Source organism: Nannospalax galili, unplaced genomic scaffold, assembly GCF_000622305.1.
Source record: "Nannospalax galili isolate Female #2095 unplaced genomic scaffold, S.galili_v1.0 scaffold1752, whole genome shotgun sequence".
NCBI classification, from domain to species: Eukaryota; Metazoa; Chordata; class Mammalia; order Rodentia; family Spalacidae; genus Nannospalax; species Nannospalax galili.
The window spans coordinates 120154-140414 of record NW_008331139.1 but is presented as its reverse complement, the minus strand read 5'-3'; the positions used below and the strand labels follow the sequence as shown (position 1 = coordinate 140414).

The window sequence follows — 20261 nt, the reverse complement described above, 5'->3', positions numbered from 1 at the left end:
TTTTTTTTTTTTTTTTTTTTTTTGCTTAATTTTATTTGGTTGAATTTTATTATCGAGTAGTGTTTTCTAAGGGTGCTTTACCTTTTTCCCTTTATGTTTATGGCCTATAACCTGCTCTCTGTTTTCTAGGGTGGCATGCAGACACCTTTCTTTTACTATCTTAACACCATCCTAGATTCTTCTATTTTGATTGCTTGTACATCAGGCCTACTGTACCATCTCCCCGAGCCTTTTCTTTTTATTCCTCTGGACTGGTTGTCCTACTTTCTGGATTTTATTCTTTATTTTCTGTTCATGTGGCTTTCTTTGGAAGTTTATCTTAGAGGTAAATTTTCTAGTTCTTAGTATTTCTGAAAAAACAAAAACTTTATTGTACTTGAGAGTTTAGAAATGTGTGTATAAACTTAGGCTCCTTCAGAACTTGAATGATGCTCCCCTGTCTTTCAGCATCAGTATTGCTAGCCAGTCTCATGCTGGTCCTGTTCTCAAATCAGTATGGGTCACCTGAACTTGTTCCTTTCTGAACACAAATGTGTGTTTTCATTTCCACGTTTTACAGTGATTTTCTGGGCAATCAGTCAGAAATGCGTATTGTGTGTTTGGTATATATAGTCCTTTGATTTCCACCTTGAAATTTTCCATTTTTCTCTTCTTAGTTTATTGTCATCAGATGCTGAGCTTCTTGGTCCTCTGTACCATGCCTTTCTTTTCTGACACTTTTCTTTTTTAGGAGTTCCTTGTTGGCTTGTTACTCTTCCATGGCATCTTGTATTGGTTTATGGAAAGAAAAGCTTTGAGCATACCTCTGGCTGCTTGCTGATAGCAGTGCTTATTTGTGGTTTGTTGTCTGTCCAGAATTATCACCTGTGTTTTCTTCTCCTCTCTTTTTTTGTGAAGTTAGAAAATAATTTTATTGTGTTTGGGAAGTCAGCTGTACTTCTTTCAGAACTTGCAGAGTTGCTTCTTTTTTTGTTTTTTGTTTGTTTGTTTGTTTGTTTGTTTGTTTGTTTGTTTCTTTGGTCTTTTTGAGACAGGGTCTCCCTGTAGCCCCAGCTGTCCTGGAACTCTCTATGTAGACCAGACTAGCCTTGAACTCACAGAGATCCGCCTGCCTCTGCCTCCCAAGCTCCAGGATTAAGGATGTTTGCCACCGCGCCCAGCTACGGAGTTACTTCTTGATGCTAACAGTTCTGGTGACCTTGCACATTGATGTGCACATCTTGCTCAGGGGCCTGCACTCCCCCATGTTGATGATATCCCATATCTGCACATCTCTGAAATGGGGGTAAAGGTGTACTTCTTATAGGTCTTCTTGAAGTAATTTTACTTGCAGGTATAGTGGGGGTAGTCCTGACAGAGGACTAGTTCATGTTGGTCACCACAACAAGCTGGATGAAGAAGTTCCTGGTGAAAGGGTAGTTTTGGTAGGGTACGTGCCCTCTATGGCCTCTTTGATGTTTTGCAGTCTAGACCCATGTTCTTATAGAAGCAAGGGAACTTCTTGCCAATTTTTCCCAGGAAGACCATCACCAAGACATAGCTATACATATTCTTTCCTTTGGTGTTTTTTTTTTTTTTTTTTTTTTTTTTTTTTTTTTTGGTAAATACTCTTGATTTGAATGTCTGCCTGCCATCTTCCTGGCAGCTTGAGGAGGAGAAAAAAAAGAAATGTGTTTTCTTTATGAGTGCTGATTTTCATTTATGTCTTGATTTCTCTTCTATGTTACAATATTCCCTAATTATTTAGGTGATCTTTCAGTTTATCTCTTTGTATTTGAGAATCAGGTTTTTAAAAACCCACTTGGAGCTGGCCAGGGAGGTGAGAGTGCTGCTTCTCAGCATTCAGGAGGCAGAGGCAGGTGGATCTCTGTGAGAGAGTGACCAGCCTGGTCTACATGGTGAATTCTAGGCCAGCTGGGGCTACAGGGAGACCCTTTCTCAAAAGCACAACAACAAAACAAACAAACCCAGAAAACAAAACACCACTTGGGGACTTTGTGATAGATCATGGGGCACATAAATCAGTGATTATACCTAAGTTATTCAACAATTAGCTGTAATCACCAGGGAGGCCTAAATGTCAGGATAGTGTAAGTCTGTCTTCTGAGGCCATTCAGTCTTCAAGGAAGAATCTCTCAACCTTTGGCCCAAACTTTATATCCATGACAGCCAGCATCTATGGTAGAGAATGAGGAGAAGGATCAGCTAAGTGTTAAAATGACCATTCTTCATATATGAAATATCTCTAGAGTTGTATAGGACAAATGTGCTACTTAAGAGCAGCACTGTGGACTGAAGTATTCTTCAAAGAACTGCTTTTCCGTCTTCTATGTTTTAGAGTGTTTATGAGTCTGTACAGAATAGATCTTTGCACCACCTGGTTCTTCTTGCTTATCCAGTTTGTTTCTCATTCAGCCCTTATTCAAAATACTGCCGCCTCAACAGAGGACTTCCTGGATCATACCCTCTGAGGCAACCTTGCTCCCCCATCCTCCCCTGTCTCACTCTCACCTGCATTTCATTTCCTCTCACACTGCATTATCTGCATTGCCCCCAGACAGTATCAGAGTCTACCAGATCAGACCTCACCTCATTGTTCTCACCTAGATCCAATGACTGCTTAGTTCTCTTTGATGATAAATGAATCAGGCTTGTTTGCAATAGCCCCCTCTGCTCTAAAACTATAGATTTCTATTGTTACAACTTTGCTCTTGTTTTAATATAGCCTCTAAAAAGGAAAACAAAAGGTGCTTTGATCATCCCTCTATGTTCATCTTGAATTCAGTATGGGTTTGTTTTTGTTTTTCAAAAAACTTTTTATTTGCTTGTCTTCATATCTAGTTTGCAGTCACATATTATTTTCTAGAAAAGCAATTATAAAGATAAGTCTGATATGTGAAATCTATCTTTGCAACTGTCTATGAATCTAAAGTTATTCCAAAAATATTTAATTTTTATCCGAATAGCAAAAATTACATAAGCTAGTAACTTTTTAATACTTGTGATTTAAACATATTTAAATATCTTTTGCAAATGTACACTAAATGAATATGTAAGCTAATATAATACAGGGTTCTTTTTTTCTTATCAGGGAAATTAATATTTCAAAGTATTGTTACTTTTAGTAAGATATTAACAGACTGTACAAATAATGGAAGTGATTACCAAATTTTAGCTCCCATGGACTGAGCACCAGAGACTGAATAAACTGTTACACTCTTCAGTCCAGTAGTTTTAGTAGCACATATAACTTGGGAAGGTAAAAACCTGATTTTGAACTTATTTCTCTTTCTCATCTATACCAAAATTTGTGTAGCTTACTACGTAGACTTTTAAAAACCAATATGAATGCAAATTACGGGCCTTGCCCTTAAGATATTTACAGTTGATTTAAAAAGAGAGTAGGAGTATCTGCATTAAAGTGACTGTGTCATTTCTGAACAACAGAAGTAGCAGCTACCACCAATATGAGTTGTAGTCATAGCACTGGCACTCTGGGAATGTGTTCAGTGAGATAAGTCACTTAGTCCTTTCATGTTATTTTCTGAAAATGAGAATTTAGCCTGAGTCCAACTCTTAACTTTAAAAGATCACCATTAACTTTAAAAGTTCTATGGCTCACCGGACAGGGTGATCCATCTCTTTAATCCTAGCGCAAGGAAGAGAGGTAGAGGCAGGTGGATCTCTGTAAGGTTGAGGCCAACCAGGCCTACATAGTGAGTTCCAGGCCACCTGGGGCTACAGGGAGACCCTGTCTCAAAAAATAAAATAAAATAAAAAATTCTATAGGGGCTAGACAAATGGCTCAGTGGTTAAGAGCACTGGCTGTTCTTGCAGAAGATGTGGGTTCAAATCCCAGCACCCACATGGCCGCTAACAGCCATACGTAACTCCAGTTCCATGGTATCCAGGACCTTCTTCTGACCTCTGAGGGCCTTACGTGACACAGGTGCACCTACACACATGCAAGTATAACACTCATACACATAAAATAAAAATAAATAAGTAAACAAATAAAACTTTAGAAGATTTTTTTTAAAGTTCTACAGGTTTAGATAGAAACATTTGCCTTCTGTGGGTGTTGTAAAGGGAACTGAGTTGGTTGCAAATGATTGATATCAAGGCCAGTGCCTTCAGCAGTGGTAATCCCTGTTCCTTTCTATTGACAAATAGCCTCAACAAGTTACAATGTAGGTATCTTATAACCTGTTGTTTTTTTTAAATTAAGAGTTCATACAATTGCCATTTTAGATTACGTTTTTTAGAGTAAGAATAAAATAGTATAAAAATGAAGCTTCTGGACTGGAGAGATGGCTCAGTGGTTACGAATACTGACTGCTCTTGCAGAGGACCCAGGTTCAATTCCCAGCACCCACATGGCTGCTAACAACTGTCCTAACTCAAGTTCTAGGGGATCTGATGCCCTCTTCCAACCTCCACAGGCATTGCATGACACAGGGGCACTTACATACATGCAAGCAATACACTCATACACATAAAATAATAAATACATGGGGGGCTGGAGAGATGGCTCAGCAGTTAAGAGCACTGGCTGCTCTTGCAGAGGACCCGGTTCAATTTCCAGCACCCACATGGCGGCTACAAACTGTCCTTAACTCCAGTTCCAGGGGAATCTGAAGCCCTCTTCTGACTTACGCGGCATTGCACGACACGGGTGCGCTCACATACATGCAGGCAATACACTCATACACATAAAATAAAAATAATAAATAAAATATTTTTAAAAATAATACAGCATTTTTTAAATGAAACTTCTTACTCAATTCTAATTTCTATTTAATAGTTTCATTCCTACCATTTACCTACGTGGGTAGCCTTAAAGATTTGTTCAGAAAAGTACTCAATAAACTCCCTATCATTAAAGTTTCCTGCCAAGATCTCTCTAACATTTGCTCTCCAATAGCTGAAGTATGAGCAGCTAAACTACCCTTATAGTTAAATACACATAGCGCATCATTTAGAAGAGTTAAATCTGCTACTGGAATTTGGTAGATTATATTAAACTGAAAGGTCCAAAGCATAGAGAAAACATCTCGTTTGGACACATAAACCTCCATATTCACACACTCTACTGCAAACAGATTTTAGTACTGTGACCATTCATCTATTGGTACAGAACTGTTAGCTGAGTCATTAAACCAGAGAGGAAATAATGGGCTGGTAAGCACTGTAATCCCAGGGACAAAGTTTTGAGTATTGTTTAGGGTTTTTTGTTTGTTTGGGGTTTTTTTACTTTGTTTAACTTTAGAGAGAAGACTGTACGAGGGGTATAATCATGAATGAGGGGTATCATCAGTCCCTAATAAATGGTCATACTGCAGTCTTAAAAAGTTTATTGAAGTGTGGAGATTTAAACTTGATCATTTATCCTCAAAACAGTTGACTGCTCACTGAATCCATGGCAACTTGTTGTTAGTACACCATTGATGAAAATATTTAGCAAATCTTTCTACCCATTTGGCTATAAGGTGTCAATTACTTTAGTTATTTAGTAACCATACATGATCACTGCACATTTGGAGAAGTGGATGGGCATTTTTCTGGAGGAGATAGGCAGGTAGGTGAACAGGAGAGAGACTTCCATGAATTTGGCACATTCCAAAAAATATGGGCAAGGTAGAAAAGAGAGACTTACTTAGAAAGAATTTGGACTTTGTTGGAAATAAATGTTTCATCAGCTGACTTAAAGTTCATGGTTAATGTTTGAGCCAAAAGTTTGAAAAGTGAAGAGTGATGAAAATGATAAAGATGAAATCAGTAGAAGCTGTAAAGAAAGAAATCCTGTGGGGTCAAGCAAGGTTCAGTAACCTGCTTTTTCCTACTTCCCTGACTTTTTACTTGAAAAGCAGAGTACCTGTAATGGTAGCTAAATTTTCATTCATCTTCCTTTGCATATTTTCTTCTTTGGAATTTTTAGCAACTAACCAGATGTGTTATTACAGTGTCTCATGGTGTTTTTTTTGTTTGTTTGTTTTGTTTTTTTGGTCTTTTTGAGACAGGGTCTCCCTGTAGCCCCAGCTGTCCTGGATCACTGTGTAGACCAGGCTGGTCTTGAACTCACAGATATCCGCCTATCTCTGCCTCCCAAGTGATGGGATTAAAGGCGTGCACCACCATGCCCAGCTTCATGTATTTTTTTAATGGTGTTTTAAATTCGAAAATGATCCATCATCCTTTTTTTAATCCTAATTAACTTGCCTATCTTTTCAGTGATTAAGATGATCAGAAATTAGATTTGTATTTGTATAGGGTAGCTATATAAAAAAAAAAAACCCACAAAATTACTTATTTCTGTTTACCCTCTGATGCTAAAACAAAATAGCTTGATCTGTTTTTTAATGATACTTCACTGGTCAGCGTGGTTCCTGATATGAAAAACTGTCGTTAGAAATCACTTTCTTGTAGTCAGATTGTAAATGGAGTAACTTGTTAACTCTAGAATGTAAAAGATTTTATATAATATCATACAATGAGAATTATGTTTGAAAATATATACATATGACAATTATAATAAATGTCTATATTCCAGTTTTGAACTGGAAATTCTCATAATTAGTACTTTTTCTCATTTCCTCCTTAAGCAATAGTTCTTAACATACCTGAGTAATCAGCTTCAATATAATGGTGGTTTTTTAATATGTGTCCCTCCAGGTTTGGTTTAGATCAGTCAGAAATGACTTATTGAGTGTCTGCTATGTGCGCAACCTTGTACTGAGTATAAGGAAAATAGCATTGTCAACTGAGGAATTTGTTAAGAGTAGAAGTTGAACATCGTCAGTTTCATGCTCCAAATCGGCATATAGATCTTACCTCTATTTATAGTTCTGTTGAGCACAAACTTGATATGGATGAAAGAAGACCTGTCTTGTAAATGCAAGAACTTTGCAACAGACAAAAAATATATTTGTCTGCTGTAAGTAGTTCTTTACTAATATATAGCATTTACACTTACTTCGAAGATGGATTTCTTTTATTTCCTATTTTCCCGTCCTACTTGCTAAAAACTAAGTTTGCACAAGTGGTGACAGTCCAGAGCACAAAGAAAGTGGAGAAGCCATTCAGTGTTTGTAGTCAGGCCTTGCCTTTCTTGTTGGAATAACGCTTGGCTTTTTAGCATTAACATGAGAGGCTAATTAGCAGACATTGTAAATTAGCAGGTAAATAAGATTATTTTATCATGAAATTTTGTGTTGCTTATTTCTAAAGAGTGCCCAATTTCAGAGGTTATTTGGATTTTCATTTATTTTTGTTTTAAATTTGTTTGTGGTTCCCATGTTCCATATACAGACTTGTGTAGGTACGGTAATGTTTGAAGCATTTAAAACTTATCAACATTCCAGTTAATAAACTTTATTAGGTTTATATGAAGTCACCAGGTGGAATAGAGGAATAATAGGAATGAAAAGCTTGGGTGGGTGGGCTGGGAATATATATTTGCCAAGTGTTCTGTGGTATTTAGTGATTATATACTTGCTTAGGAATTAATATTACATATTAGGGAAGCAAAGGGAAACAACCACTCCCCATTAAGATAAAAATGCATTTTCTTTTGGAAAGAAGCACTTTATTTCCCTCCTTTTTCTTTTTTCCTTTCCTTTTTCCTTTTTATTTTCTCTTTTCTGTTTTGTTTTTCTTTTCTTTTTCTTTTAAAGATATTTGGGCTATAGGGTGTATATTTGCAGAACTACTAACGTCAGAACCAATATTTCACTGTCGACAAGAGGACATCAAAACTAGTAATCCTTATCACCATGACCAGCTGGACAGAATATTCAATGTAATGGGATTTCCTGCAGGTACACGTTATGTTTTTGTTTTTTGTTTTTAAATCACTGTTGTTTGGTATCTTCATTGGAAAGGTGTGTATTTTTGGCTTATGAAAGCTAGTATTACTTGATTCATAGATTTTCATGACTTTCACTTACCAGATTCACAGAAATAGCAAAATTTATAGAATCAAAATATTAGCATAAATGAGTTTCTTGAATTCAAGGAGTGTTTTTTAAGTTTCTTTCTTTTTTGCTTTTTTTTGTTTTGTTTTGTTTTGTTGTTTGATATCTGAAATGATGCCATATTTATAATACCAAATTAATATGATACCTTTTGTTCTTGCCAGTATAAACTAAAATCAGAAATTTTTTCCAGCAGCACATTTAATGCTGCCATTTGAATAAGATTTTGAGCATCGTTTTTATGTAGGGTGCTGTACAAGATCACATTATATTGAATAATACCACTTTTGCATAAGCCCTGTCAGGAAGAACACCTACTTAACATTCCGCTAAAATAACTAGGATGTGACTGAAAGTCACAGACATGGGTTTTACAGGAAGAAAGATGCAGGCTCACTCCTGCTACACCCCAGACTCTGTTATACCCCGTAGTGGTGCTCCACCAGCCACCAAAAACTGTCCAGAGACTCAGAATAATGAAACTGTTTGTGAAGCACCCACATAGTGTTGGCTAGTCAAGTACTTGATGTCTTACTGGAATTCTTTCTTAGGTCACTATGGTTTAAGAAAGATATAGATATATCTGGAAATTTTCATTATACATTTGCTTATTATCAGTAAATGCAAAAAACTACACAGACTAACTTTTCTCCAAAACTGGTCAGAAGTTTGGGGAGAACCACTTTGTTGTGATGATAATTTCACATATTCACTACGTCTTTATTGGGTAACTACTATTTGCCATTTAATGTCTTAAATAAAATATATTGACAAGACAAACATTTATTCTTGCCCTCTAAAGACTGTATACTGTACTACTATAAGTTGAATGTTTAAATTAGGCATAGTTTGAGTAGGTGAAGAGGACGATGTTTTTGTCTTCCCGATTCTGAGTTTATCCACTATTTTTGAGGCCCCACAAGGAAGGAGACATGGCAGGGGATTGGAGGTGATAAGGGCCACCCACTATCAGGGATGATTCTTGGCATAGATTCAACAGTTCAGGTGGCTCAATTTATAAGAAGCCTTGAAAAGCAAGCAGCAGAGTTTAGATCTGATAATGCTAAAGAGTGAGCATCCATAACAAGTGCTCGAATACTAGAGGCAAGATTTGTGTTCTGCTTCAGAAAGTTTAGTATGGCAGTGGTATAAAAAAATCAAAGAGGATTAACTGAAGACAGGAACCCAGCCACATACTACAACAATATTGTAGCCATGAAGAGATAGTAAGGATGGAAAATAAAGGACAGATACACAGTTTTTCATAAAAAGTATATAATTGAGGGAAAGCTAAATGATTACCTCAAGATTTCTAGCTTGAGAAATTGGCAAAGTAGAGAAATTGAAGCAAGTAAATAATTAATGAGACTATTCTATTTAAGAGTTTAAGTATCTATTTAGTTTATTCTGGGTGATATCTGTGAAGATAGGTAGCAGATATTTTTAGCTACCTGGTACAATGCTGTGCACCTAGTAGACTCTCAGTAACAGCCCACTGACAGATATTGAGAAGGCAGATTAGCTGGCATATGTTGTTGGACCACTTCTAATCCCCCACCCACCCGCCCCAAATAACTGGAACAGGTTGTATTTGTCTTTTCTTTGTAGCTCACATTGTATTGAATAATAGTACTGGAGTAGCCAAGGTACCAGTTGACTTACTAACATATGTATTATATCCCAACATTTTCCTTGATAATGTAAAAAAGAATGCTTAATAAAGTGAAAGAAGGGCCATATCATAGATAAGTGTTGTAACGCCATTCAGAGGAAGGATTTCAGATTCTTCATTGAAGATACTGCTTGCTGATTTAACCAAGAAATTTGGTGAACAAAGGAAAAAAAATGATCTTAATAATAGAAATAGGACTGTTTAATAGTAGACATAGAAATATTTATTTGTACTTTATTCCCTTTGGTGATAAAATTCTGGCAGCTTATATTAACACAAAAAGTATAGGTGGTTTAAAAACTAAGAAAATAAGTCTAGATAACTAGAGCTATGAAGGAACCACAAATTATCTCTGCATTTCTAGGGGCTACAGTAACTGAGCATTCATTTCAAATCCCAGCTTTCATAAAGGTTTAGAAGTAAGGAAGTCTAATGAAATGGAAGTAACTTTTGTTAAAATTTTTGAGACTAGGAACCTAGGCAACATAAAAATTTATCAATGTATTTCACAGATAAAGATTGGGAAGATATAAAAAAGATGCCCGAACATTCAACATTAATGAAAGATTTCAGAAGAAATACGTAAGTTGGAAAGAAAATGCATTCTTTGTTGATTTTAACTTTTCCAGAATACTCATAATTAATTGAATATTCAACATATTACAATACTCATCTTAACTAGTTTTATCTACTCTGATAAATATTTTTTATGATGTCAGTTCTCATTTCTCAAGATAATAAAGTGATGTAGAAAACATGATTCAGCAGCTGATTTGGATATGGGGGGGATGGTTCATTTCTTTCTCTATTACTCTCTGGAAGGTAGAAATTAATGGGAAGTGTCACAGTTAAAGAAATACAAATAAACAAATCTTGCTAATAGCCACTTGCCTTCCCATTTAAATTGCATAATACTTCTAAACAAGTCTTAATAAGAGAAAAATGAGTGTCTTATTCAGAATACAAGGCCAGGGATTGGGAGTGTCCAGTTCTTAAAACATACAACGTTTTAAACTTATTGGTAAAATGGAGTTAAACTTTTGACCCAGATGTTATTTCAAATAATTAAGATATAACTCATGTGGAGAGAAAAAACTATTCAGGATATGTTTATGAAATTGTCTTGAATCTAATCACTTCACTGTCTTTAATCACTTACTGAAAAGTGACTAGTGTCTGGGGATGTGACTCAGTTGGTAGAATGTGCTTCATATGTGTAAAGCCTTGAGTTTGATTCCACACGACTGTACAAACTGGGCTTGGTGGCACATTCCTGTAATACCGACAGTCGAAGCAAATATTCAGGGTCACACTCAGCTGCATAGTGTGTTTGAGGCTGGCCTGGGATAAGTGAGGCCTGATCTCAAAAAAAAAATTTTTTTTTAATAAGTCATGGGGGCTGGAGAGATGGCTTAGTGTTTAAGAGCACTGGCTGCTCTTGCAGAGGACCTGGGTTCGATTCCCAGCACCCACATAGTGGCTGACAATTGTCGGTAACTCCAGTTCCAGGGGATCTGATGCCCTCTTCTGACCTCCATGGGCATTGCATGACACAGATGTACTTAACATACATGCAGGCAATACACTCATACACATAAAAACGAAAATAATAAAATATTTTAAAAAATTTTTTTAACAAGTCATTATTATAGCTAGGCATGGTGGTGCATGCCTATAATCCCAGAACTCAGGAAATGGAGACAGGAGGATCATACATTCAAGGTCATGCTGCATAGAGTTGGAGGCCAACTTGAGCCTCTGGAGACTCTCTCTGAAAAAAAAAAGCCAAAAGCGACAAGTATAGATATTGAACAAAGTATAAAGCCTCCTTAATGTACTCTTTTATGTTGATCTTAACATCTTTGATACATACTTGATAGAGGATAAACATTAGCCAATGTAAAATTCACCTCAAATCTAATACAGATGTTTCATAGTATTTCTCTTTCAGGTATACCAACTGCAGCCTTATCAAGTATATGGAAAAACATAAAGTTAAACCAGATAGTAAAGCATTCCACTTGGTAAGCCTTAGATATCAGCACTAATGAAATGCATTTTCCTAATTCACTAGCCCAAACTACAGCTTTGTTGGGCTGTTTACATGATTATTTTGCAATTTCAGGAATGGCAAATGCCCTGGACTTGTTAGTGTATATCAATAAAAGTATTAAAGTATGTGCTTTTCCAATCCAAACTCTTGTCATGGTTTCATCCACCATTTTTTTTTTAGAATACATTTTCTGGTTTTCATCAGATACCATAAAATTACAGAAAATTTCAAAAAAGGACCATGAGAAAGCAATCCTACCATCCAGAAATAACTTCTATAGATGATTCTGTATTTTAGCTTTTCCTGTTTTTTATTTCTTTTTCTTTGTATTTCTGAGAATCACACCTAGGACCTTGTACATGCAAGCCAGTCACTGCGGACAATGTTTCCAGCTTTATGTTAAGGCGGCTTGCAAATTTTTTAACTCCAACTTACTTCTTATAAACTTGAATGTTAAAAGCCCTTCAATGACAGCATTATTTCCTTTTTCTGGAAGACTAAGAGATGGTATATTTAAACTAGACTCTAAATGAACCAGTGTACCAGCAAGGTAATTTATGAGATTATATTCCATTACTGCTAACTTTATAATAAAATGTCCATTGGTACAGTGTAATAATTTTAAAAGTTTTTCAGTTTTTGTGTTTTTGCAAAGGTTTATAACATATAAAAGGAGTTTTGGGGAAGCATATATTTTGCTTGACTTAAATGTCTTTTAAATTTTTTTCCAATGTGTACCTAAATAGGAATTCTTTGACTTTGAAGCGTTAACCTTTCCTTTTTTAGCTAAGTCACTTAGCAAGCATTGATTTCTGATACTGTTTCTGCTTATTTCCTCTCTCTCTACTATTTCTGCTTCTGTGTCTTCCTCTTGCTGTCATATCAGTATTTCATGTCGTATCAGCAGTTTACAAAGCAGTGCTTAATCTGCCATGCTACCACACAGTGTATAATGTATAATAATGGTTTATTCTAATGTACTTATAACAGGACACAAATTGGAAGATTAAGTTGGATTCTTCGAGATTATGGACTTATTGATTCTAACAAAATATTGGTAGACTAAAAGCCATGAATTAGAGGGATTGCTCATCCCCCCCTCCCCCCACTCCCAGTTCCATACCAGTCCTTACAGTCTGAGGTAGCCCTTAGATAGAGACCATTGAAACTGGAGAGAGAGGCCTGCCTTCCTTGTAGCTTGTGTATTGCTGTTTGTTTTCATATGTTTGTTATAGTACTGAGGTTTACTCCAAGGACCTCGTGCACATTGTGTGTGTGCTTTACCTCTAAGCTAGACCTCAGTACTGACTGTTTTTACTTGGATCACCTATCTTAAATTATTGCTAATCATAGATAATCTCTAAAAGCTCTAATTCTACTAAAAGTGTTGATATTTTAAATGCAAATCTAAGATTTTTCCTTCAAATCTAAAAGCACTTCATTGAAATAACAGAGCATTAAAATTGAACCGAGTGTCACTATCCTGGCATCTTAAAATATTTTATGGCCTTTTATCCTTTAAAATGAGTCATCTCCCACTAATGTCATCAATGTATCTCTTAGTTCATTGTTTTTCAAACTGATCCCAATCCAGCAGCACAGACATCAGCTAGGAACTTGTTGGAAATGCAGGTCCTTAAATTCATACTAAAATCTATTTATTGGTCAAAAGCCCAGGGAGCAGGACCCAGCTACCTGATTAAAGAAATGGTTCTAGTGATTGTCCTGCACACTAAGGCTGAAAACACTGCATTAGATCAAAGGGTATAAACCAGGAGACTGCAACTTAGGTAATCTCTTATGTCACATGTTAGAATCAAACACTGATACTCACAGAGCCTTCAGTTCACTGTATTTAACTCAAAAGCGTTACTTTTCATCTTAGTGTTACATTTCTGTACACAGCAAGAATAAGTATAATACACTTACAGTACTTTCTTTGTAAGGTACCATTATAATTACTTACTGTATATTCATGTGATACTGAAAATTTACAGTAATAGGTACTCTTTTTATTCCCTATTTTGACAAATATAGTACAAAGAGGTAAAATAACTTGCCTACTCTCACTCAGCTAATAAATAATGAGTCAAGGTTTGAACCAAGCAGTCTAAAGACCTTTTGCTTTACAAGTTGTGTATCACCATTATTTATTTAGACTAGGATAGTACCAGAAACACTTTATGTAATGATCTGCACTGTCCAGTAGGGTAGCCGCTAGCTACATTTTTAAATTTTTAAATCAGTTATACTTAATTTGGATACAAATCTGATTATGGCTAGTATGTTGTTTGTATTACACGTTTTCCTCATAAAAGAAAACACAAGTTTAGTCATTCTAAATTGAATAAAGCAGTTTTGTAATGAAGGGAGAAGTATCATTGGTTTATAGTCAGGTGATATAAGTGAAATTACTGTTTATATGGAAATCATGAGATAATACTGAAATTACTGTAATATGAATTACTGTATTAATAACTAGGGTTTTGTCATTGTTAATTTGAGTGAATAAGTGCCATTGACATTATAATGTTATTCATTAAAAAAAAAAACTACCCCCCCGTATGTACTAACATGTAACTATAAGAAGTAACACACTAATGTTTTTATGACTTATGGTTTCAGCTTCAGAAGTTACTTACTATGGACCCAATAAAGCGAATTACCTCAGAACAGGCTATGCAGGATCCCTATTTCTTAGAAGATCCACTTCCTACATCAGAGTAAGTGATGCCCTTGTTAGCATGATGCCATTTTGAAGGATTGTTTCTCTTAGTTGTCACTCTGAATTACCATTCCTCTTAGATAGAGACCTAAAGAAACCGAGCTTTGCTGATAAATGCTGTTTAGGATCTTTGTGGTTGAGGCATTACTGTTCAGTTCTTGCTCTGTGAAATGCCAATTGCTTTTATTTCAGCAATAATCCATCCATTCAGTGATAAGTTGAGTCTCTGCATTAGCTCCTTCACTCCTGTCTGCAGTTAATAGTTCTTGGGTTCCAAAATTATCATTCTCAAATGATTTTTATCTCTTTACCATCTTTTGTTTTAAATGTGGAAGGGAAGATAAGTGGTGCACGCCTTTAATCCCAGCACTTGGGAGGCAGAGGCAGGTGGATCTCTGTGAGTTCAAGGCCAGCCTGGTCTACATAGTGAGTTCCAGGACAGCTGGGGCTACAGGGAGGCCCTGTCTCAAAAAGAACAAAAAACAAAATAAAAAAAAAAAACAAACACTTTGTTTAAACATGATGGTATTTTGGTTGTAGTAATAAGAGAGTAATGCTGAGACAGAAGAGCTTTGTCACCTCAGGTGATTATCAGCTATTGTTATCCAGGGTTACCCATATGGCCTGCTGTAATGTCATTGGTTAGGAGATTCATTCCATCATACTTGCATGAATGGCACTTAGATCTGTAAATATTGAAACAAAACTGTGGGAGGGTGCACACCTTTAATCCCAGCATTTGGGAGGCAGAGGTGGGTGGATTTGTATGAGTTCAAGGCCAGCTGGTCTACATAGAGAGTTCCAGCCCAGCTGAGGCTACAGGGAGACAAATGGAAACAAAGTGTGTCTTTGAGATATTAACTAGGATTTTAGAAGTCAGTTTTCTTTTCTTTTTTTTCTTCTCCTTGTTAATAGCGTTTTTGCCGGTTGTCAAATCCCTTATCCCAAGCGAGAATTTTTAACAGAAGAAGAACCTGATGACAAAGGAGACAAAGTAAGTATTAAACATAGTCGGCAGTATTCTGCTTGTGGGTTTGGCTGTATTTTGTTCTCCTTCTGAGTTGAACCTTGTTTTTCTTTTTAACCAATTGAGAAGAACCAGCAGCAGCAGCAGGGCAATAACCACACTAATGGAACTGGTCATCCAGGGAACCAAGACAGCAGCCACACACAGGGACCCCCATTGAAAAAAGTGAGAGTTGTTCCTCCTACCACTACCTCAGGTGGACTAATCATGACCTCAGACTATCAGGTATTTCAAATTTGTTTTGTATCAACTTGCTATTTGCATGTTTATAAAGGAACTGTCGGAAAGAGTGATATAATTCAGAAATACTTTGGCATGGAATGTTACAGGTGTGGGAAAATGCTATTCATGGTATAGAAAGGGGTCAGACTTCTGAACAGACTTGGGGTGGTAAGTTCAAATTAGGCCATTCCATAACTGTGACCTGATGCAAGTTAGAGAACATCTGGGGCTAGGAGGACTCAGCAAGTAAAGTACTTCCCATGTAACCATTCAGATCCCTTAGCTCTTCTACAGCCTCTGGGTGGGTATAGTGGCCCACCTCTCTAAAGTCAGAGACAGGATCCTAGAGCAAGCTGGCTAATTAGACTAGCCAAGTCAGTGAGGTCTGGGTTCAAGTGAGAGACCTTGCCTCAATATATACAGTAGAGAGTGATTGAGGAAGGTACCCAACATCAACCTCTGGCTTCTACACACAGGGACACGCAGCACGCACGCATGCAAGCAAAAAAAGAACATCTCTTGACTTTAGTTTTTTCATTTGTAAAATGAGATTAGTAAAATAGTTTAGTCTCTTAGCATTTAGCTAGTTGTATGAACTTGATGAATGGTTGCTGTTCTTTCTAAACAATACAAAATTAGTGATTAAGAGCACAGGCTTTTACATCCCAGCGTCAACACTTAACTTCTGTTTAACCCTGAGTAAGAGACATAAAAGTTCTCCTTGTTTTAAATGTGGTAGGTAAGGAAAACAAAAGTGGTCTTTAATCAATATCCTCACTTTAATATCCTCACTGATGATATGTGAGGTTGTCATGAGACTTAACTGGACTGGCAGAGACTGAGGCACAACACTTAAAGCCTGATAACAGCACTTAATAGATGATGCCAGTTTGCTTATTTTGTCATTATCGTCACTAGAATTCTAAGTGTCATTCATAGTATCACTGTGCCTATTACATGGTGGTAGTTACACCAGCTCTTTGAATACCTGCCTGGATGTTCCACTACAAATGAAGCATACATGGTTTCCTTTGATGAGTATAAATCTGAGCAACATACTTGTCATTTCAGGAAATCGAGGCTCACAGGGGTTAAGTAATTTCTGCGGTTACCTAGTGAGCTACCTTCTTTCCAGTGAGTAGTGGTAAATCCAAGATTCAAACTTGGATCTGATCACAGAAGCTACACCCTGGCAGTTTTGTGGATACTAAGGTGGCCGTAACAGTTCCTTTTGTGGAAGGACTTGATTTGAACTTGGTGTGCTGCCTTCTCTTTTCTTCTCCTTAGTCTTGTCATGTTCCCAACTAAACTGGATTTTAGTATAGGAAGTCCTGAAAACTTGACCTATCAGTTATTGACCTACGAAACGAGAAACAGAGCTCTTACTAAACTGGTTAGGTTCAGTATCTGTTGCTGTTGCACTTGGAGAATCAGGTGTTATTTCTTCCTGAGTTTAAGGAGAGGATTGACTTGTCTCCTGTGGACACCCTTGTCTGCCTAAGCTGTAACTTCCCATTAGCTAAACAAGGACCGGTATCTGTGGGAGATGGTGCTTATTCCAGGACCATTTTCTCTCCATCCCATACAGAAAGGGAAGAATGCTGGTTGCCAAGAGTGCTCTTGGCTTGAGAGGGCATTTGCAGACTGAAAAAGAAAGTGTCTGCAAAGCAAAGCATAGCAGCACTTAGCTTCTAAAGCCTAGAAAATGATGCCATACTGCTTTGTTCATGTTCATGCTGTTGTTTGTTTTGGAGGTTGATTTCAAAATCGTTTTTATGACTACACTTTCATGTCTACTATTTTTAAAGTGTTTTTGCTAATATTGAGAGAATTTGGAATCCTACAGCTTAGTAAATAGACAGTGAAAGAGATGTAACAGACTATGGTTAATTTGTTACAGTGTTTGTCTTGGGAGCTAATAGCATGAGAAAGGGGCAGAAGAAAGGAAGTAATAACATCAAAGTGAGAGCACTCCGTGTCACTGCCCTTTAGCCCTATGTGCCATTTTTAGAATTGAGAATCTCATTGATCTTACTTATCAATGATTATATTTTACTTTACTATATAAACATGAAGAAGGAAATATAGTTCATTAACTTAAAGGACATAAAGTGTTTTGCTGTTGAAGAAATTGATTCTTTGGTAATGACTCTTGTCTGTCATTTTTATCCTTTATGTGTGTATATATGTATGTGCGTATGTTCCTGTGGGGAATTTGTGCATGTAATTGTGCTTGTATGCATGTGTATACGGAGGCCAGAGGTTGAATTTGGATGCCTTTCTCGAATACTGAGCCTGCTGCTCATCAATTGAGCTAGGCTCACTGGCCAGTGGGCTTCAGGAATTCACCTGTGCCCAGCTCCCTAGGTTTCATTTCAGTGGGTGCTAGGGATCCAAACTTGGGTCCTTGCTATTTTGGCAGGTGCTTTACCCACTGAGCCATCTCCTCAGCCCCATTTTTATTATTTAGTTATATGTAAATATTGGGGAGAGATTCTATTGAAGAAATGGGTTTGTAAATTGGGGGCGTGGGTGTGGAGGCCTTTCTTTATTAATTTATTTATTCCTTGATTGACTGATTATTTATTGAGGCAGGGCTTCTTGCTGAATCTAGAGCTTGCTGATTCCAGCTAGTCTAGCTAGCCAGCTTGTCCCAGGGATCCCTCCTCTCTGCCTACCAAGTACTGGGATTACAAATGACTGCTTTGCCTACCCAAATTTTATGTGGGTTCTGGGATCCAAGCTGAGGTCCTCAAACTTGTGTGGCAAGTGCTTTATCTACTGAGCACATAAATTAATGTTTATGCCCTACTAAAGAAAAGCTAGTGTTAAAAGATGTGGGGCTTTTATGTGGGCCAGTTGTAGGGGTTTTGTTGTATATTTGGCTTTATTATTTCAGTTCTAAAGAAGAAATTTTGACATCTTTATTTCCTTGAAAGAACACTTCAGTTCCCTCCCAGCCATGCTGGGCTGGGGCCTAGCTGCTTCTAGAAGCTTCTGAGTCACATTTCTCCCTCGTCTTCTTTCCAGCGTTCCAATCCACACGCTGCTTACCCCAACCCTGGACCAAGCACATCACAGCCCCAGAGCAGCATGGGATACTCAGCTACCTCCCAGCAGCCTCCACAGTACTCACATCAGACACATCGGTACTGAGCTGTGTTGGAATCTGTCAATGCACTGTTGCTAATGCTGCAGGGCTGACTGTGCAGCTCTCTGCGGGAACCTGGTGTGGGCCATGAGAATGTACTATACAACCACATCTTCAAAATGTCCAGTAGCCAAGTTCCACCAGTTGCCACAGTTTGGGGTAGTAGCTTCCAAGTTGTACCTAATTATGGAAATTAGACTTGAAAGTGCTAGCACAGTTGTGTTGTGGGTTTGCTACTTCCATAGTTTACTTGATATGGTTCAGACTGACCAATGCATATTTTTCAGTGACAGTCTGTAGCAGTTGAAGCTGTGAAATGTGCTAGGGGCGAGCATTTGTCCTTATATGTGGTAACTTCTTTCATTGTAACAACATTATATGACCAATAGTACATACAGACACAAAATTTAACTGGTACTTGAAACACACAAGTTTATGTTAACTCAACAAAATAACCAAGATTTAAAGATTATTTTGGTACATCTTTTTAGTGTCTTATCAGTGGGATGACTCATTTTCTACATTAATCAGTGTTTTATGACCAAGAATATTGCTTGGATTTTTTTTTTTTTTTTTTGGAAAGTACAAAAGAACCACAGTTTCTACTGAAAGGCTTCAAAACTCCCAAAGATTAATTTCCAACCTAGACGTTTGTTTTTATTTTCAATCTATGACTTGACTGGTATTAAAGCTGCTATTTGATAGTGATTAAATATGTTGTCATTGATATAAACCTGTTTGGTTCAGCAAACAAACTGAAATGATTGTCATAGACAGTGTTTTATCTCTCCTGTTGGTGTTGCTGGTTTGTGAGCACGCTTTACGATGACAAAAGCATGAACGGTAACCTCCTTAACAAGGCGTGGCATCCAATTCAGATTTCTGTCCTGATTTTAAAGCTGGTTAGTGTAGTGCTATTAAGATTTTGTTCAGTTAACCTTCTTTTTTAAAACTCATTCGCACATTTTTTAGGGTGCCCTTCAGCAAAGGAGAAGGAGAGCCTTAGAATTTTTGAGGGGAAAAAAAAAAGCTATAACATACAATGTACTGTATCAAACTATTTTACATGAATGACACAAGTATTCTGAATAAAAAAATTGAACATTGTTAAAAACAAGGTGTTATGTAATAAATTTATTTTTCATAAGTCAACATGGAGTCAGCTATATTTTTTACACTCACAAAGGGCTTTTTTGTTTTAATTTGAAAATGTGCCTTAACAAGTGGCCTCAGAATAAATCTTCAGTTGTTTTCATTGGTAGTATCTTTGTGTTCTACCTCTGTAATGGAGTGATGACTTAGATGCATTCTCTCCTCTGCTCCACTTGTACTATAAGATGTAGAGCAGACACGGCTGTCATTGAAAGGGATAATGAACCATCTTAGATCTCTATTCTGTGTTATTCTCAAAATGATTTGAGTCCCTTATCCAAGTTTC

General features: G+C 37.0%; 1 protein-coding gene across 6 annotated transcripts in view; it reads left to right on the top strand.

Annotated features, from left to right (window-relative positions):
• Cdk8 (cyclin dependent kinase 8) overlaps window positions 1-19975 on the top strand; it is a 125994-nt gene extending 106019 nt beyond the window's left edge. For 2 of the 6 annotated variants that reach the window (XM_008822334.2, XM_029558333.1), the window contains 7 exons: window positions 7674-7817; window positions 10158-10227; window positions 11597-11669; window positions 14324-14421; window positions 15339-15417; window positions 15517-15675; window positions 18703-19975. In XM_008822334.2, coding sequence (XP_008820556.1) covers window positions 7674-7817; window positions 10158-10227; window positions 11597-11669; window positions 14324-14421; window positions 15339-15417; window positions 15517-15675; window positions 18703-18828 — 749 coding nt within the window. In that variant the 3' untranslated portion in view covers window positions 18829-19975. The remainder of the gene's footprint in view (window positions 1-7673; window positions 7818-10157; window positions 10228-11596; window positions 11670-14323; window positions 14422-15338; window positions 15418-15516; window positions 15676-18702) is intronic. The other 4 variants (XM_008822342.3, XM_029558325.1, XM_017795495.2 and 1 more) reach the window with 4 other exon arrangements.
• Window positions 19976-20261: the final 286 nt, after the last annotated feature.